The 16,856-nt window shown below is 33.9% G+C and overlaps 4 protein-coding genes and 1 long non-coding RNA gene across 5 annotated transcripts; 4 read left to right on the top strand and 1 right to left on the bottom strand.

Annotated features, from left to right (window-relative positions):
• The first annotated feature begins 819 nt into the window (after positions 1-819).
• Positions 820-4,510, top strand: LOC110903859 (guanosine nucleotide diphosphate dissociation inhibitor At5g09550). The gene is made up of 13 exons (XM_022149657.2): positions 820-1,064; positions 1,835-1,897; positions 1,982-2,065; positions 2,444-2,551; positions 2,615-2,787; positions 2,907-3,021; positions 3,120-3,200; positions 3,283-3,345; positions 3,440-3,538; positions 3,603-3,727; positions 3,799-4,009; positions 4,079-4,153; positions 4,267-4,510. Exons 1-13 carry the CDS (start codon positions 978-980, stop codon positions 4,318-4,320), a joined length of 1,338 nt encoding a protein of 445 aa, XP_022005349.1. The 5' UTR covers positions 820-977; the 3' UTR covers positions 4,321-4,510.
• Positions 4,511-6,775: 2,265 nt separating this feature from the next.
• LOC110905929 lies at positions 6,776-7,527 on the top strand. The gene is made up of 3 exons (XR_002573526.2): positions 6,776-7,044; positions 7,133-7,211; positions 7,293-7,527. It is a non-coding gene; the product is annotated as an uncharacterized LOC110905929 (long non-coding RNA).
• A 2,787-nt stretch (positions 7,528-10,314) lies between these two features.
• Positions 10,315-11,768, top strand: LOC118486682 (glycosyltransferase BC10-like). The gene is made up of 3 exons (XM_035983313.1): positions 10,315-10,843; positions 11,024-11,062; positions 11,228-11,768. The coding sequence occupies exons 1-3, from the start codon at positions 10,757-10,759 to the stop codon at positions 11,348-11,350; spliced, it is 249 nt and encodes an 82-aa protein (XP_035839206.1). The 5' UTR covers positions 10,315-10,756; the 3' UTR covers positions 11,351-11,768.
• Positions 11,769-12,870: 1,102 nt separating this feature from the next.
• LOC110903858 (tetraspanin-3) lies at positions 12,871-13,755 on the top strand. The gene is made up of 2 exons (XM_022149656.2): positions 12,871-13,407; positions 13,489-13,755. Exons 1-2 carry the CDS (start codon positions 12,871-12,873, stop codon positions 13,753-13,755), a joined length of 804 nt encoding a protein of 267 aa, XP_022005348.1.
• Positions 13,756-13,799: 44 nt separating this feature from the next.
• Positions 13,800-16,788, bottom strand: LOC110903857 (tryptophan synthase beta chain 2). The gene is made up of 6 exons (XM_022149655.2): positions 16,531-16,788; positions 16,081-16,396; positions 15,501-15,717; positions 14,847-15,384; positions 14,665-14,763; positions 13,800-14,150 (listed from the first exon to the last, which is right to left on the bottom strand). The coding sequence occupies exons 1-6, from the start codon at positions 16,586-16,588 to the stop codon at positions 13,897-13,899; spliced, it is 1,482 nt and encodes a 493-aa protein (XP_022005347.1). The 5' UTR covers positions 16,589-16,788; the 3' UTR covers positions 13,800-13,896.
• Positions 16,789-16,856: the final 68 nt, after the last annotated feature.

Genomic DNA, 16,856 nt, shown 5'->3' with positions numbered 1-16,856 from the left:
TCGCACAAAACAAAAAAGAAACCCTATTACAAAGATGATGATAACTTCTTGCGATCTATTTATATAAGATGACAAATAAATCACAGATTGTTAAAGAATCTTAAAAAAAAAAACAAATCGGAATTCTAAAATAACTCCCACGGTTATGGGAATATTTATCATTTAATTGAATTATTGAGTAAATTACTTTTTTACCCTTTTAAATTAATATAACTCAAGCAGAGGCGAATGATAGTGGATGCCCGGGGGTGTACCTGCCCACCCCAATATTTCGGTAAGAAGTGTACAAGTTCCGATTTTTCGTCCGAAAATTTTAAAATTATATAGGATCCCCCCCCCTCCCCCCGATTATTTTTCCTAAATAGTATATCCTAAATATTTATAAACTTTGTATATAAATGATGGGTAGTTTGGCAAATATACACTTTGTTTTATTTGAAACTATTATTATTTAACCCGATTTGAATCGAATAGCCAACCCGACCTGACCCGAAACATAACGATCGGAAAAAAAAAGAAATTTGGGTCCTATCACTTTACGCCCCCTCGAAACTTTTGATCAAGCTCCGCCACTAAACTTAAGAACACATGTTAGCCCCACAATATTTCTCACACTTCTCATACTCAACTCTCTTTTTACATGATCTCAATCTAATCAGTAATCATATGAACACAAAAGAAAGATATATTTTCGTTGGAAATTTAGAAAACATATAAAAGTAGAATAAAATATATTCTCTATGTTTACGTTATGAAATAAGGCGGGATTGGTAGAGACCCAACCCAACACGTAGTAATAAAAATCCTAGAAATTAGGGGTACTTGATAACCGTTTTTTTCTGCTTAAGACTTGTTCGTCACCCGATTATATCTCTTCCCTCTCGATCTCATTCATATCTTCTTCTTCTCCTTCTGCAAATTTTTCTTTATTCATATCTCATCATCGGTTCATTTAATGTTAACCTAATTCAATCGTTATGGATGAAGAGTATGACGTCATCGTTCTCGGTACCGGTCTCAAGGAATGTATCCTCAGTGGTCTCCTCTCCGTCGACGGCCTCAAAGTATATATGCACTCACAAACTCATTTGATGATTATATATGTGTGCATGTATCTATCTATAGGTTTTTAATTTCTTACTCGAATCTGGTTTGATGCCTCTAATTTGTTGAATTTTTGTTTAGATCTTATTTTTTCTGTTGATGTCGATTTATCTAGGGTTAGATACAATGGATATGAGTATGCTTTTGTCAGCTAGGTTAATTTGATCGTAATTTCATTTGAAATTGAATTAGGTTGTGATTGGAGTTTAGTTGTAGGTTTAGTTTCTGCTGTTATTTTCTGCAGAATTTAAGAGTCATATTAATATGTTGTAGAGATTTAAGTATGAATATATGTGGTGGTGAACATGAAATATATCATTCTGATTTGTTTTGTGCTTGTGTGATCATTGATTCTTCTATATGCAAAGGTATCATTTAGATCCTATTTATTCTATTGATGTCTATTTACCTAGGATCAGATGAAATTTGATCTCATATTGAGGGTTCCGATGATGATGAGAAATTGGATTGTTGTTGCTTTCGAAACCAACATTCTGAGAAATTGTAGAAGTTAAAGGAACAGATGTAGGGCATGAGTTCTAGATTAATCAGGTTTATGATTGGAGTTTAGATGTAGTTTTAGTTTCTGCTGCTATTTTCTGCAGAATTTAACAGTCCTATTAAAGAGATTGAAGTCAAGTACGAACATATGTTGCAGTGAACATGAAATATATTATTCTGACCTTCTTTTTGTGCCTGTGTGATCGTTGATCTTCTTATATACGTAAAGGTGTTACACATGGATAGGAATGATTACTACGGAGGAGAGTCAACTTCACTAAACCTCAACCAGGTATAACATACGGCTGAATGATTTATTTAAACTATTATTTTTTTCTGAATGAATCATTCAACGCTAATATGTTGTACTTCATAGCTCTGGAAGCGATTCAAGGGTGGTGATGCGCCTCCTGCAGAACTGGGCGCGAGCAAAGACTACAATGTCGATATGGTCCCTAAGGCATGACTAGTTTTTCTTTAAAACGGATAGCAGTTACTTCTTTTTTACTTGTTTTAATGCTAGGGGTGGTAATTTTGTCGGGTTGGTGGGTTGAACAAGAACACAACCCATGTATTTTTGTGTCGAAGACATCACCCCGAACCCGGGATACACTTAAATCGTGTAACAAAAACACGACCCGTTTATCTAACTGAGTCAAACTGGTTGGCTGGTTGTAATCAAGCTCTAGCAGTAGCAGGTTGACGGGATGTAATAAATGGACTAAACGGTATTTTCGTGTTCGTGTCGTGCTTCATGTCATGTCACCCGTAATAAATGGCATTAAATGCTACAGAATTTCATTCCATCACATTGCACTCATCTTATTTTCATTTGCAGTACATGATGGCTAATGGCACCTTAGTTCGTGTTCTAATTCACACTAGTGTGACAAAATACCTCAACTTCAAGGCGGTTGATGGAAGCTATGTGTTCAACAAAGGAAAGGTATAAGCATATTCTTACCATCTACTCACAACACCTTTTATAAATCTTCCTATTTTCTTTCAGGTTCACAAAGTACCTGCAACCGACGTAGAAGCACTTAAATCTCCTCTCATGGGATTATTTGAGAAGCGTCGTGCTCGCAAGTTCTTCATTTACGTTCAGGATTACGATGATAATGATCCAAAATCACATGAAGGGATGGATGTCACAAAAGTACCAGCAAAAGATCTTATATCGTACCATCTTATCCTTTTTTTTTCATTAACTGATTGATACATACCTGATTAAATGATCAAAAGCATGTTCTTTTAGCTTCATTGATACTATTTTCACACTTTTGACTTGTTTTCTGTAGGAAAAAATATGGACTAGACGATCATACTGTTGATTTTATCGGGCATGCATTGGCACTCTACCGGGACGACAGTTATTTGGACCAGCCAGCCATAGATCTTATCAAGAGAGTGAAGGTCAGAAATCCAACTTCAATGCATGTAAAAAAATAAAAAAAGTCTCCGTTTGATAACTGCAACTACAGTCATAACTTACCAACTTCTGTCTTGAATAGCTTTACGCAGAGTCATTAGCGCGATTTGCAGGAGGTTCCCCTTATATTTACCCACTCTATGGATTAGGAGAATTACCTCAGGTACAATACCATTGGTAGAATTTCATCATTTATATACTTTGCTTCTTTACCTATTCAACTGAATCTAAGAAATGTTTACCAGGCATTTGCTCGCCTAAGTGCGGTCTATGGAGGGACCTACATGCTCAACAAACCAGAATGCAAGGTAATCCACTAACAACCTTAAAAAAACATGAAGTGACTGGTTCTAGAAAAAAAGACATAATGCATATGATTAGAGACACTGCAATATATGACAGGTAGAGTTCGAAGGTGGAAAAGTAGTCGGTGTGACATCAGAAGGAGAAACTGCAAAGTGCAAAAAAGTAGTATGCGACCCCTCATATTTGCCTGATAAGGTAAACCATTACCGCCTACATTTTCTTCACTATGAAATACAGATATTCATGTTTATTGCAACAGGTAAAGAAGGTCGGTAAAGTAGCGCGTGCTATATGCATCATGAGTCATCCCATCCCGAGCACTAATGATGCTCATTCAGCGCAAGTTATCCTACCGCAGAAACAGCTAGGCCGTAAATCTGATATGTATGTATTCCAAGATTTACGTTTTTAACCTTCAATGGATATGGAAAATTACCCTAATGCCATTCTTCCAGGTATCTCTTCTGTTGCTCGTATTCTCACAATGTAGCCCCGAAAGGTAAATTCATAGCTTTTGTCACCACAGAAGCCGAGACAGATAACCCTGAGACAGAACTGAAGCCTGGGATCGATTTACTTGGACCTGTGGACCAGATCTTTTTCGATACTTATGACAGATTTGAACCCGTCAACCAGGGTGAAGAAGATAACTGTTTCATATCTACTGTGAGTATTGATTTTGCATGAAAGATATATAAATATTTCAAATATTATTAATTCTTATGTATTCTACAGAGTTATGACGCAACAACGCATTTTGAGTCCACAGTACAAGATGTGATTGCCATGTACAGCCGCATAACCGGAAAGGTAAAAACTTATTACACATTTTTTTTCCTAATTATACATCACACTATTATTGTTACATATTCACATAAACAACAATTGTTTGATGTAATGTATTTGATCGTGTAATGTCACAGACTCTTGACTTAAGTGTGGATCTAAGTGCTGCGAGTGCTGGCGGCGACGAGTAGCAATAGCAGAATCGGTCCCTACTCTCGACATACCATTTTTTATCGGCTTTTATCACATACTGATGAATCTATGACTCTAATTGGATTTAGTTATTAGTGTGTATTTTTTCTTCCAGCCATACTATCTTGGTTGAATAATGATTTGCTTACATTGGCACTTCAAGTTAATAAATTTTAGGCAATTTCTTTGGCTTAAATTCAAATCAATGATCCAATTTCATGTATAGAAACGCATCTAATGACATTTCGTCAAACACCTTCCGTGCATCCATTAGAAGTCCATCTTATACACATAGATTGAAAGTTTTATAACTAAAACACAAGATTTGGATCACAGTACCTTTGTTGAACTAAATGCAAAAGTTCTAATGCTTTTTCCTTCCTCCAGGGAGCTTCTCCATTGCTGTTAATTTGTATAATCCAATAAACCTTTAATTTTTTCAACTTTATAATTAATATAACAATAGTAGTAGTGTAGAAACTTGATTAAATAGAAAAAAAAACATAAACGGTATCATAAAAGAAACTTGATAAATTCTTTTATGAAAAAACTTAAACACGAATCGATCTCTTCAATTTGAACTTAAAAGAACACTAAATACTATATTAGACCAAATGTCAAGTTGATAACGCACGCTAATGTTAATGCTATACTTCATTTATTCTTTAGCACTTGTCAAAGATTCATATTTCATTGTTTACACAGGCATGTTTTATGATCAATCATTTATTGGAAACTATGGAATACTAATTACTAATTAGTATTCCCTCACATGCCCTACAACAAAAAATAAAATAAAGTCACATTAAATGATGTATTCAGTAAGTTAAGAGTTGGGACCATTTATGTGAAAATATCTTAGCTTTAACATGTAGTAACTTCTAGTTAGAATCTATATATATATTCTAAAGTTTAGTTATATGTTCTATTTTAAAACCAAAATTTATGGTTGTTTTAAATGCATCATCCTATAAAAATCCTATTAATTGCATTTAATTTATATTAAATAAATAAGAGATAAGATAAAAAATAAAATAAAATAATTATATATCAATAATCATTAAAATTAATATCATCAATAACACATTATACTAAATAATATATTATAGATAAAGGTAGATTAGTTTAAAGTTAACTTTGATCTTAATTTGTTTTAATAATTGGTTTAAAGATAATTATTCCAAACTTATGATTATTCTATAAAATGATCTTTGACAAGGTAACCATAAATTTAAATTTCGAAGTAACTAATATATTAAAAGTAGCTCAAATATAATTCGTAATAAAAACACAACAATATATTTTCAAAGAAAACATATAATAAAAAAAATAGGTAAAGGGATCCAAATGATATCAAATATTAATAACTTATCCATGATATTAGTATCAGAATTTAATAGATTAAGATAAAATTTAAACCGAAAGATCATAAGTATCATAAAAATATCATTAAATTAAAGTTAAAAAGTAAAGAAAAGAATTATTATTATAATATTAAAATAATAAAAATATATAAAAAACTATATATATTATTAAAATATTAAAATTACTATTTGTACCGATACCAAACAAGACCGTACCGGTATTTTCGATACCAGTACCGGTTGACACCAAGCTTATCCCACCCCGTGATACTAAAAAATCATTAAATTAAAGTTAAACAGTAAAAAAAAGGAATTATTATAATATTAAAATAATAAAAGTATTAAAATAACTATATATATATATATATATATATATATTCTAATATATTATTAACAAGATTTTGGCTAAATTAATTAGATTATTATAAATAATAATAATAATTTACAAATAAAACAACATAATTTGCAACAAAGCAATGCATGAAACACCATATTAACATATAGTACAGTACATTAATGCTAGAGCCTAATCTATACTATATTATAAAGCATTTCATAAGGATACCAACCAAATTTAAGTAATTACAATCTTTTATACTTATGGTACAACAACTTAATGATGTTAGTAAGGGGTGAAATGGTCTTTCTACATTAATATTAAAAAATAAAAAAATAATTATCTATATCTATATCTATCTATCTATACTATATTATAAAGCATTTCATAAGGATACCAACCAAATTTAAGTAATTACAATCTTTTACACTTATGGTACAACAACTTAATGATGTTAGTAAGGGGTGAAATGGTCTTTCTACATTAATATTAAAAAATAAAAAAATAATTAAATGAGAATATAATCACAATTAATTATAATAATACAATAATAAGTTCGGTTCTTAAATGCAATTAATAAACGAAACCTATTGGGATAAACCGCAAAAGCACTCCAAAGGTCCAATTTCAATCAATATGTAATAAATTTGACCGATTAAGGAATCTCCTATCATTGCTATAAATTCACCATTTCACTCAACATCAACTCCTTTGTCTACTATTGTGCGAGTTAGAGTCGAAAAGAAAGAGATAAGTTGATATGAAATTTATTTATCTTGGTGGAAATGTGTGTTCTTTTATACCCATTTCAACATTTATTCGAAAAAACTTTGGTTTGTTTCTTAAAATATTCAAATGGGATAATAGTTTTCTTTTACATAATCTATGAGTTTATATTGATGTTTTATTATGTTTTTGGTGATTTAGTGGTTTTTTTTTTCAAATTGTGATTTTATATTACATATAAAGTATACACACAGGTTATTGGATACAAAAAGACAGACACTTCATACTTCATCAAGGTACCCTTGCATGACTATAGTATCTGGAACCATCTACCAATGTATTGTTTAATTGTTCATAAATTTATAGTCTTTTTCCTTTTTGCAGCTTCATGTATATGGAGGTGTAAAAGGGTGGGTACGAGAAAAGTTATTCATTTAGAGATAGACATTTATTTGGCCTATTGGTATTTCCTTTTTTAATTTCTACTTTACTATTTTTTTAAACATATGATGCTTTTGTGTGATTTAATTGATACTATATATAGGCAATATAGATGCAGAGGAAATATTTGAGGAGGTATTGTTTGACAGGATTGGGCAGCAAACTTTAAGGGCTCGGATGTTTTCAACCCGCGCAAAAGATTTAAATTGATTGCGTTTATCTATACTATCGTATAAAGCATTTCACAAGGGTTCCAACCAAATTTAAATAATTGCAACATATTATGCTTATAGTACAACAACTCAATGAAGTTAGTAAAGGGAATTAGTCTTTCTACATGAGTATAAATTGATAAATACAATTAAATTGATAACTTTATAAATTAAGTATTGTTAAATACTTGATAAAGAATTAAATCATTTGACTTAGTTGAACATCATCACCTTCCTCATATTTACATTGCTTTTCCATTTCAAGTTCTCCGTAACCGATTACTTGATTGAATTTTATAATTAAGTCATTATTATTTGGTTTAGTAATTGCTAAACATCATACAAATAAGGTTACAACCTTTTTTGCAATTTTATCAGATAGTTGATGAACATCATATGAAATAAAAATAAAAATAAATAATAATAATAATAATAATAATAATAATAATAATAATAATTAAATATAAAAAAACTTAATCAACGTTATTATGAATTTAATTATAACTATAAATGGTTTTAAAACTTAAAAGATGCTAACCAATTAGAAACGAAAATTACTAAAAGGTAATTTCATGGGGTATTATTATCTATAATACATAATAATTGCAACAATAATGATTAAATAATGAACTTAATTATAGATGGTTTAAAACTCAAAAGAATGCTCTTTGCATCTTACCTCAAGTCTCATGGAATAAGGTTCAAATGATAACCATTGCATAATTAGGAACCACTTTTTAGCCCTTGGATCGTATTTTGATGGTTGAGACCTTTAAGTGCAATATCTATATCTCTAAGATGAAGATAATGTATGGTAATGAAGATTTGGAGCAGCAAGAGGTAAAAACAGCCCGAATTTTTCCTTTTATAAATTCGATTCGATTCGTGAGTGTTAGTGTGTGTGTTTATATTGATTAGGGTTTCATCAAATGCAATGTGAGGGTTTCCAATCGGTGTTTATACAAATAATATAGAACCCAATTTTTATGTATGTGTATGTAGTATGTAGTATGGGGTCTTGCTTACCTCATTCAAGGAATAACAATGAAAGACAGGGGTCATTGATTTCGAAAAACTCCGCCCCTTTGTTCGCCTTCTTCCTGATTTTAAGTTACGGTGAGTCAATTTCCTTTTTTCTGATTCTAATCGATTAAGAACTATACGTGATTAACCAACGAATTGTGGTAGATTTTATGTTTCTATTGCAGTATTTGGATTGAATTGACTGTTGCAATTTAATAATCGTCAGTTATAGTTCGTTTTTTGAATATAGAGAAACACTGACTTATTTAAGGTGCTTGATTTGGGTGAATAGTAGCAATATAAACTGCTATTGTAATTTGGTGTGATATTCAATTCAATATCAGCAACCTAATCAAATTGTTCCCTAAACATAGAGTAAATGTGTTCACCAGCAAGGTAATAATATGTACTAATTTTCAATTATAAGAGACTTCTAATAAGGAAATATAGCTATTAGGTTATGTCAAGGTAAGCATAGTTTATAAAGAATATGTTGCAGAATAAAGTTAATACAACATTTTAGTAATAAATAATAAACTGCTTTCTTATCTATAAAAGGGAACAAAACCTGCAATTTGACTTTTAGATGTCAAAACTGAATTTATATGTATATGTGTATGTAGTATAATATATATATATTTAACATCTATTTTACACCATCTAAAACAATGAAAAAGAAAAAATAAAAATAAAAAAATTTGAAAACTGTGACGTCTTTTGAAGAGGGTTGAGAAACCACACGTCCAAAGAATTGAAGTTTTGTGAGACCACATGTGGTGGGGCCCAAACCTCTCTCAAAGCGTCTTAAAAACGCGGGGGAACACTGTACCCTCGGGCGTTTTGGGCCTTTTTTTGACTGGTAGTGCTACCACAAAGCGCCGAACGAGGAGTGGACTTTGGTCAAAATAACCATGGTCAAACGGCTAACTTTAAAAAAAACCGGTTTTTGTTTTAAAAATCTATACTATATTCGCACTTTCGTACTGTGTCACGCACTATCTATATCAGTCGTCGTTCCAGGAAAAAACAATAACTATTATGCATGTCGTGCATCGCACGGGTGTTCCCCCTATATATAATCAAAAGTTTAGTTGCATGTTAGTGTTTTAAAGTCAAAATTTATGATGTTATAAATTCACCACTTAAAACAATATTGATTAAAAAATATATTCCAAAATCATAATCTAAAAGTTTACAAATAATGAAATAGAGGTAAATTAGAAGTCTTTAAGTTAAAAAATATTAAATGGAATTCAAAGAGAAGTAATTTACCTATTTAACTTTAACATTAATCCCTGTTTACCCTTTTTTCTCAATAACTCCTTGGAAACTAAAGAGTTTCCTACAACTTGCAATTGCAATTGAATCGTTTACTTTTAATTAAAATTTATTTATTTATCAATTTATCAACTATTATTTACTTCCTTTTCACATTCGCATTCACATAACAGTACGTCTACAAAGTTAGATACATCCAGGGTTAAAGAAAGAGAGAGAGAGAGGGGCCTGGAGAGAGAGTGGACGGTCGCCAGCTACATTACCCGGTGATCATCTGTTACTCAGGAGATGACGACGAGGGTGATGGGGGTAACATCACCGCTCAAGGGTGACATATAGTGACGATGGTGATGGTAGTTCGCCGGTGGTCAGCAGCCACATCTTTGAGTGACGACTAGGGTTCCGAAGAACGAACCGGGTGATGTAATGGGGTAACGACTTCAGTCAAGGTAAGGTAACAGAGGATCGAAGGTGGTATACGAAGTGTCATCCGCATTTTCCGGCTGCTCTTCTCCTCTACTCCTCCGGCAAGGGACTCCTTATCACTTTTCGAGGTGCGGTTGCTCTATTCCCTGCTATTTCTCTCAACTGGTATGTCTTTTTTCTTTTGTCTTTATCTGATTTAGAGCTTCATACGTCTTTAATAATTGGATGGTTATAAAAAAGTTTCATGCAAATATATGTATTGAATATGGTTATATGCAATTCCTTTAACTGTTTTATGTATTTTGGAATGTTACTTTGATGAGCAATTACGGACCATCTGAAAGATAAAGAAAGGGTTCCGGCCACGATTCTGACCGGATGTCGCTTATATGGAGATAGTCGTGCACGATTAGTTGGTTTGTTTGTTTAAATACTCATATACATCTCGCCTCTGATTGGGTTCAGATCTTTTTTATTCGTGTCATAGGTCTGATTGCAAGGGTTTTTTCTTTTCGTATTCTGATTTGGTTCAGGTACGTTTTTATTTCCAGTTTGTTTAGTCGCATTATTTTGAGTTTTGATGTAGAAAGAGTTCGTGGAAATAATAACATATTCGGTGGTGTTACAAATGGATATTTTGCTTTCACTGAGGAACACCAGTAACCGTGTGGATACAGGTGCATTGCCTCCGTTTCAGTTCAGCTATTTGAGAAATGTGAGTTTCATACTTTCATTGGTTTTCATTTTATTTGATGTATATGAATAAGAATGCATAATCATAATGTTTTAGTTACTAAATTTGTGGTCTCTTTGTTCTAATTGTGGAAGAATTGTTGTGCTCTGCTATTTCTGGTCTAATTTCTTCTTAATTAGTTGTCTTTTTCCTTGCCTGCAGAGGAAATCATTATCTGAGTTTTGGCGGGATTGTCCTATTGTGAGTATATATTTTATCTTATTTAATGATTTGTTTATTTTGTGTTGATTTATTTCATGATTTCATCCTGTTTGTGGCCTTTTAATGAATGAGAGCTTTTTTGTTGAATGTGTTAATGAATGACAAAGAAGATTGTTACTAACAGATCTTTTCATTTTTTTGAAGCTGGCTGATAATTCAAAGGAGCATAATTGCATGCCTTATGAACATTATACCGCAACATTACTTGCAGTATGTTCATGTTATCAGTATATTTGTATTCTATCTTCAAGAAATACAAGCAACTAACTTCGCTTACCATTATGTTCATCATTTGTTTCTAGCCTATAAGCATATACGTTTTACACATCATATCCATTTGTGTTGTGCCACTACTTGAACACAATTACATTCTATCAATTTTTTGTACAAAATAATGGCGTACGAGCTGCTAATATATACGTCATCCAAGTTAAACTTCTTCCTAACATTTCCTTTCTTTATTTCACAGCCCTACTTATGAAGCTTCGTATTCAGATGGTTCTGTGGGTAGCGCACCAGGTGAAAGTGGACCGTCGACTACATAGCCATGGATTAGCGGCAGAAGATTTCGCGAATTATTGAATAAAACCGGGAGCTTCATGAACTCCTTTTAAGTTTTTTTCGCTGTAATGTATGTTTTTAGACTTGGCATACATGTTTGCTCTTAAATGGATTACGCAACAAATTTTCCTATTCTATGCACGCCTTAATTTTTTTGTGGCCAACTCATGGTACATGGTGTTATCACGTTTTGTATGTCTTCTCTTGCATTGTCTTTCTACTAATTATCTTTAATCCGTACATAAACATTTTCCCCAAACGCACAGCAAAAATACGCTAAATATTGGTCATGCCGTGCATCGCACGGGCCTACCCTCTAGTAACTTTTAAACTTAAGAGAAACATGGTCAAAAAATATTTATAGTTCGTAAATTGATGGTTATAAGGTACTCACATTTATATACTTCTATCTATAACAATTCAATTAACTAAATAGAACTTCAAGATGAGAGGTTTATAAGTTGATCTAGTTCTTACTCAAATTTTTTTTTTAAGTAAATTAATAATTATAAAATACCACTATACCACTGCTTTTAATCTATCATACCCGATATATTAATTTACTAGGTTATAGTTCTATGTATTACACGGGTTGAATAATCAAAACTATATATTTGCAAAGCATAATAAGACAAGCAGATATACCTCTTGCTTATAGTAATTAATCATCATTTTTATGAAGCTTCTTAATTATTTTTACATCAGGTAATTAAACAATGAAAAAATATTCAGATAACCCATAAATTATGATGGCGTTCTTTGGAATCGTTTATTATTAGAAGTATAAAAGAAGTTAAGAAGATATGTCATACATGGATATACAAACCTTTTGAATATAATCACATAATATTGAATCCCAATTGGAGCCGAGGGTCTCTCCCTGGAAGCAGCCTCTCTATCCCTAGGGATAGAGGCAAGGTCTGTCTACATCCCACCCTCCCCAGACCCTATAAGTAGCTTTGCTATTTGTGGGATTTTACTGGGTATGGTTGTTTGTTTGTTATATTGAATCCCAATAATATAGGAAACATACATTCCTGTTTTTAAAGATAGAGAGAGGGGGAGAGACATACTCGGACAATCATATGTTTACAATCAAATTCAAATCTTTTACCAGAAAAAACAACCATAACGAATTAACAGACAACCAATATTCAATTTATTTTCTATTGCAAATCCTTAGTTTTCCCAAAAACCTCTATTGAAGACACCAGGAGGAGAAGAGAATGGGCTTGTTTGCAAGAGTATTCCTCACCATATGGTTGATTGGTGGAACCGCAGGCTCGATATATTTGCTAGTAAGACGGTTTGTAGAGCTCGCCGTGCGGGTGGTCAAGCTGCATAACGAAACATGTTTAGAGGACCCTGTGCTGTGGCCAACATGGCTAATGACCCTCATTTTGGTTTCATGCGTCCTCGGCCTCATGGGAATCGTGTGTAAAATCAAATTCTTTCAATGGATGTTTAACTTCTTGGTAAACATCGGAGTCATTTACATTATTTGCATCATGGTTTGGCGTTTGCTCGTGTTTGGTTGGATTAGAAAACCCACATCCATGAGTTTTGAAGAAGTTTACAAGGATAACTCGCCTCTAGACGAGGAGTATAAGCCTATGCTGATCGAGGAAATGGCTGCAGACCACCTGTGGCCACAGGTCGAAGAATGCTTGAACGATATTAAGTTTTGCGAAGAAGACGACGGGGAGGATAAAATGTTCGCCAAAGAAGATTGGAAAATAGAATCTTTCTACGAATTTTACTGGGTATGTTAAAAGTTGCGATTTTGTCACATTTTTTTTATTACGATAGCCGTTATATTTTGTGATTAAATTCAAGATTTTCAGGAGGGGTGTTGTGTGCCTCCGCCAAGATGTAAGCGGTTGATTTCATTTAAAGGTATAGGCAACAACGACAACGACGACTGCGAACGATGGGCGAATGGAACAAAGACGAAGAATCAAAATGTCAAATGTTACAACTGCAATTCATGTAAGGCGGCACGGTTGGCCACTTACCAAACAGAGCAAGACAAGGTGCGTATGTATTCTCTGATTGCGGCTGTTTTCCTGTTTATTGCCAGCTTCTTTGTTACAATCGGTGGATTCGAATAAAACAAACAAGAAAAGCTGGTCGTATATTAATTTAAACATGTATGTAATGTGAATGAATGTATTATTATTATTACTTTTATTTCAGTGATGATTTTGTTACACAATTAAAGATTACAACATGAAAAGACGGTAACCTTTTACCTAGGACATATGTGGAACGTTCGCAAGAGAAGCTTGTATCTTGTCTTCCGAGAAAGACAGATCAACCATCGCACCCTGCAAGTACTTTTCGTAAGCTGGAAGGTCAAAATGACCGTGTCCGCACATTGCCATTAGTATCACTTTTGATTCTCCACTCTCTTTGCAGTGAAGGGCTTCCCGAATGGCTGCAGCTATCGCGTGTGTTGGTTCGGGTGCTGGTATCAGCCCTTCTGACCTTGCAAATTGTATGGCCCCTGCACGCATTTAATCCACCGAATAAAAATTAATTTGGAGTTTTCGAGAAAATGGGACCCAAATCAAGTCCATAAACACAATATCAACCATGGTTGTAAGTCCTGACTAGCCTCCGATTAGTCGCCGGTTAATCGCTAGTAATTTTTATCTAATCGGTCAATTAATCAATAGGTGGTCAATAGTGGTCAAATCCAGTCCTAATTGGCCAAAAATCGGTGGCAGTCTAGCGATTTCAGCCAAATTCCGGCCAGATTCTTGACCAAAACCTATAAATTCTGACGCTTAATCCTATCTACTTAAAAATATGGGTCGAAGAAGGTGTTAAAACATGTCTACTTAAAAAAAATACATACAAAAATGTGTGCATATACACACAAAACTGAAAATTACATATAAAATCCGAATCTGATTAATCCCTATTACTCCCGATTAATCGCTAGTCGGTACCCCACGGGCCGACTAGCGCTTAGCGATTCTTACAACACTAATATCAACATGTTAATATTGATGTACCTTGAAAGCACTCAATCTGTGGAATTGCAATTGCTTCCATGAAACCCAATTCATAGATATGTGAAATCAGCGGCGCCATACCATGATAACGCAATCCCCCTAAACAAAGTTGTAAACTTTATTATTCGATTTAACTTTAAGCTCTGTTCTTAATTATATCAAAAGCTATATATATAAGTTACCAGAATGAATAGGGTCAGGAATGAAATCGTGACCGAGTGTATGCATCTTCATTAACGGAGTCAACTGAGCTGTATCTCCATAATCATAAGCATACACACCTCTGGTCAACGAAGGGCAAGCGGTAGGCTCAACAGCTCTTATAACCGGATTAATTTTTCCTTTAAGTTTTTCGCGGATAAATGGGAAACAAAGCCCTGCAAAATTCGACCCGCCACCCGTACATCCAATAATCACATCAGGGGTCTCACCTAAAGCTTCCATCTGCTGAATACACTCTTCCCCAATAACGGTCTGATGTAACAGAACATGGTTTAAAACACTTCCTAAACAGTACTTAGTATCCTCGTTGTTAGCTGCTACCTCCACAGCCTCGGAAATCGCAATTCCTAAACTACCTGGGCTTGATGGATCCATTTCGAGAATTCTCCTACCCGATTCGGTTATGTCGGAAGGAGAAGGGTGAACCGTGGCTCCCCATGTTTGCATCATTAGTTTCCTATATGGTTTTTGATCGTAAGAAGCGCGAACTTGCCACACCTATGTTCCAAAAATGTAATCATACAATGATACAAACAGTTATAAAAAGGTAACTTTCTGTCATTGACTCATTATGTTTTATCAAATTGGGCCTAAGATATTTTAATGCAACTTACTTCACAATTGAGACCGAATAAACTGGTGGCAAAGGCTAAGGAACTCCCCCATTGGCCCGCGCCAGTCTCGGTGACAATGTTCTTGACACCTTGTTGAGCGTTGTACCAAACCTGAGGGACCGCAGTGTTTGGTTTGTGTGAACCGGCTGGACTCACACCTTCATACTTGTAATATATTCTTGCAGGTGTATCAAGTAATTTCTCCAACCTCTTGGCTCTAAATCAAACCGAAACCATTAATGTTTTCTCCGACCAAACGAATATTTTTTTTTACAAAATCTAAAACAAAAGAGTGATGCTAAAGAGACACCACCTCCAAATTCGTACAGTAGCATGTCTGTCACATCATACGGGCCGTATGACGTCATATGGTCTGTATGATAGGGTAAAATTTGTCATGCATGCTATATAACGTTATGTGTCACTTTTACACATCATACGGGCCATATAATTTGGCTTCATACGACCAATATGACCATTTTAGCAAGTCATATGGCTTGTATGGGTCATACGGGCCATATGACATGCTAGTGATGTCTGAAAAGTGTGTCAGTATATCCAGGCCCAAACAAAAACCAACCTTAATAGAGGGGTGGGGCGCCAAAGCCTATAAATATCGACAACTTCATCGGGAATGAGAATAAATCTCTCATTAGTTGTCTCTTGTTTAATGAGCTCATCAGGGAAAAGATGAGACAGATCTTGAGGGTGCAATGGTTGAAAGGTCTTTGGATGCAATGGTGGAGGTGGTTTAATGGGAAGATCAGCAATTATGTTGTACCAATGTGGAGGAATCTCTGTTGGTACAGCAGCATGTTGTGACATCATAGTTGCTTTTGGTTTTTCTTTAACCAACAACTTCATTTGATTTGACCTCCCATGCTTTTTCCCCTCCCCTGAAATGGGTAGTAAAGAAACTGTGTTCAGTATCTAAAATCAATCTATGATTGTAAGTTGTAACCTAATCTATTGAGATATTTAATAACTAAATCAGAGCAAATGTTGAAAAGAAAAAACAGTTGTTAGTTACCTTTGAAGAAAACGTTTGGGGTCTGATTATTAATGTAAAGCTGAAGAGACTGAGACATTGTTGCAGGGGGGGTCTGGAAAGTGGTATGGAGGTAGAAAGATTTAGGGTTTGTTGTTCAATAGATTTGGTAATAAAGAAGAAATCTGGCTGGACCACTCTCTACTAGGAAGAAACTGAGCATTTAAGAAAGAAAAAAAAACATTATTTTCATGGCGTTGACTATCTATCTGGCAATGGAAGACACAAAAAACAACAGTAGGAAGTGTGGGCATTGGAATAACTAACTTTTATCGGATTTCAGAAACAACTATGTCACAGCCAGACCA

This window comes from Helianthus annuus, chromosome 14 (genome assembly GCF_002127325.2).
Source record: "Helianthus annuus cultivar XRQ/B chromosome 14, HanXRQr2.0-SUNRISE, whole genome shotgun sequence".
NCBI classification, from domain to species: Eukaryota; Viridiplantae; Streptophyta; class Magnoliopsida; order Asterales; family Asteraceae; genus Helianthus; species Helianthus annuus.
The sequence above is the reverse complement of the archived record's forward strand: the minus strand, read 5'-3'. Positions and strand labels throughout refer to the sequence as shown.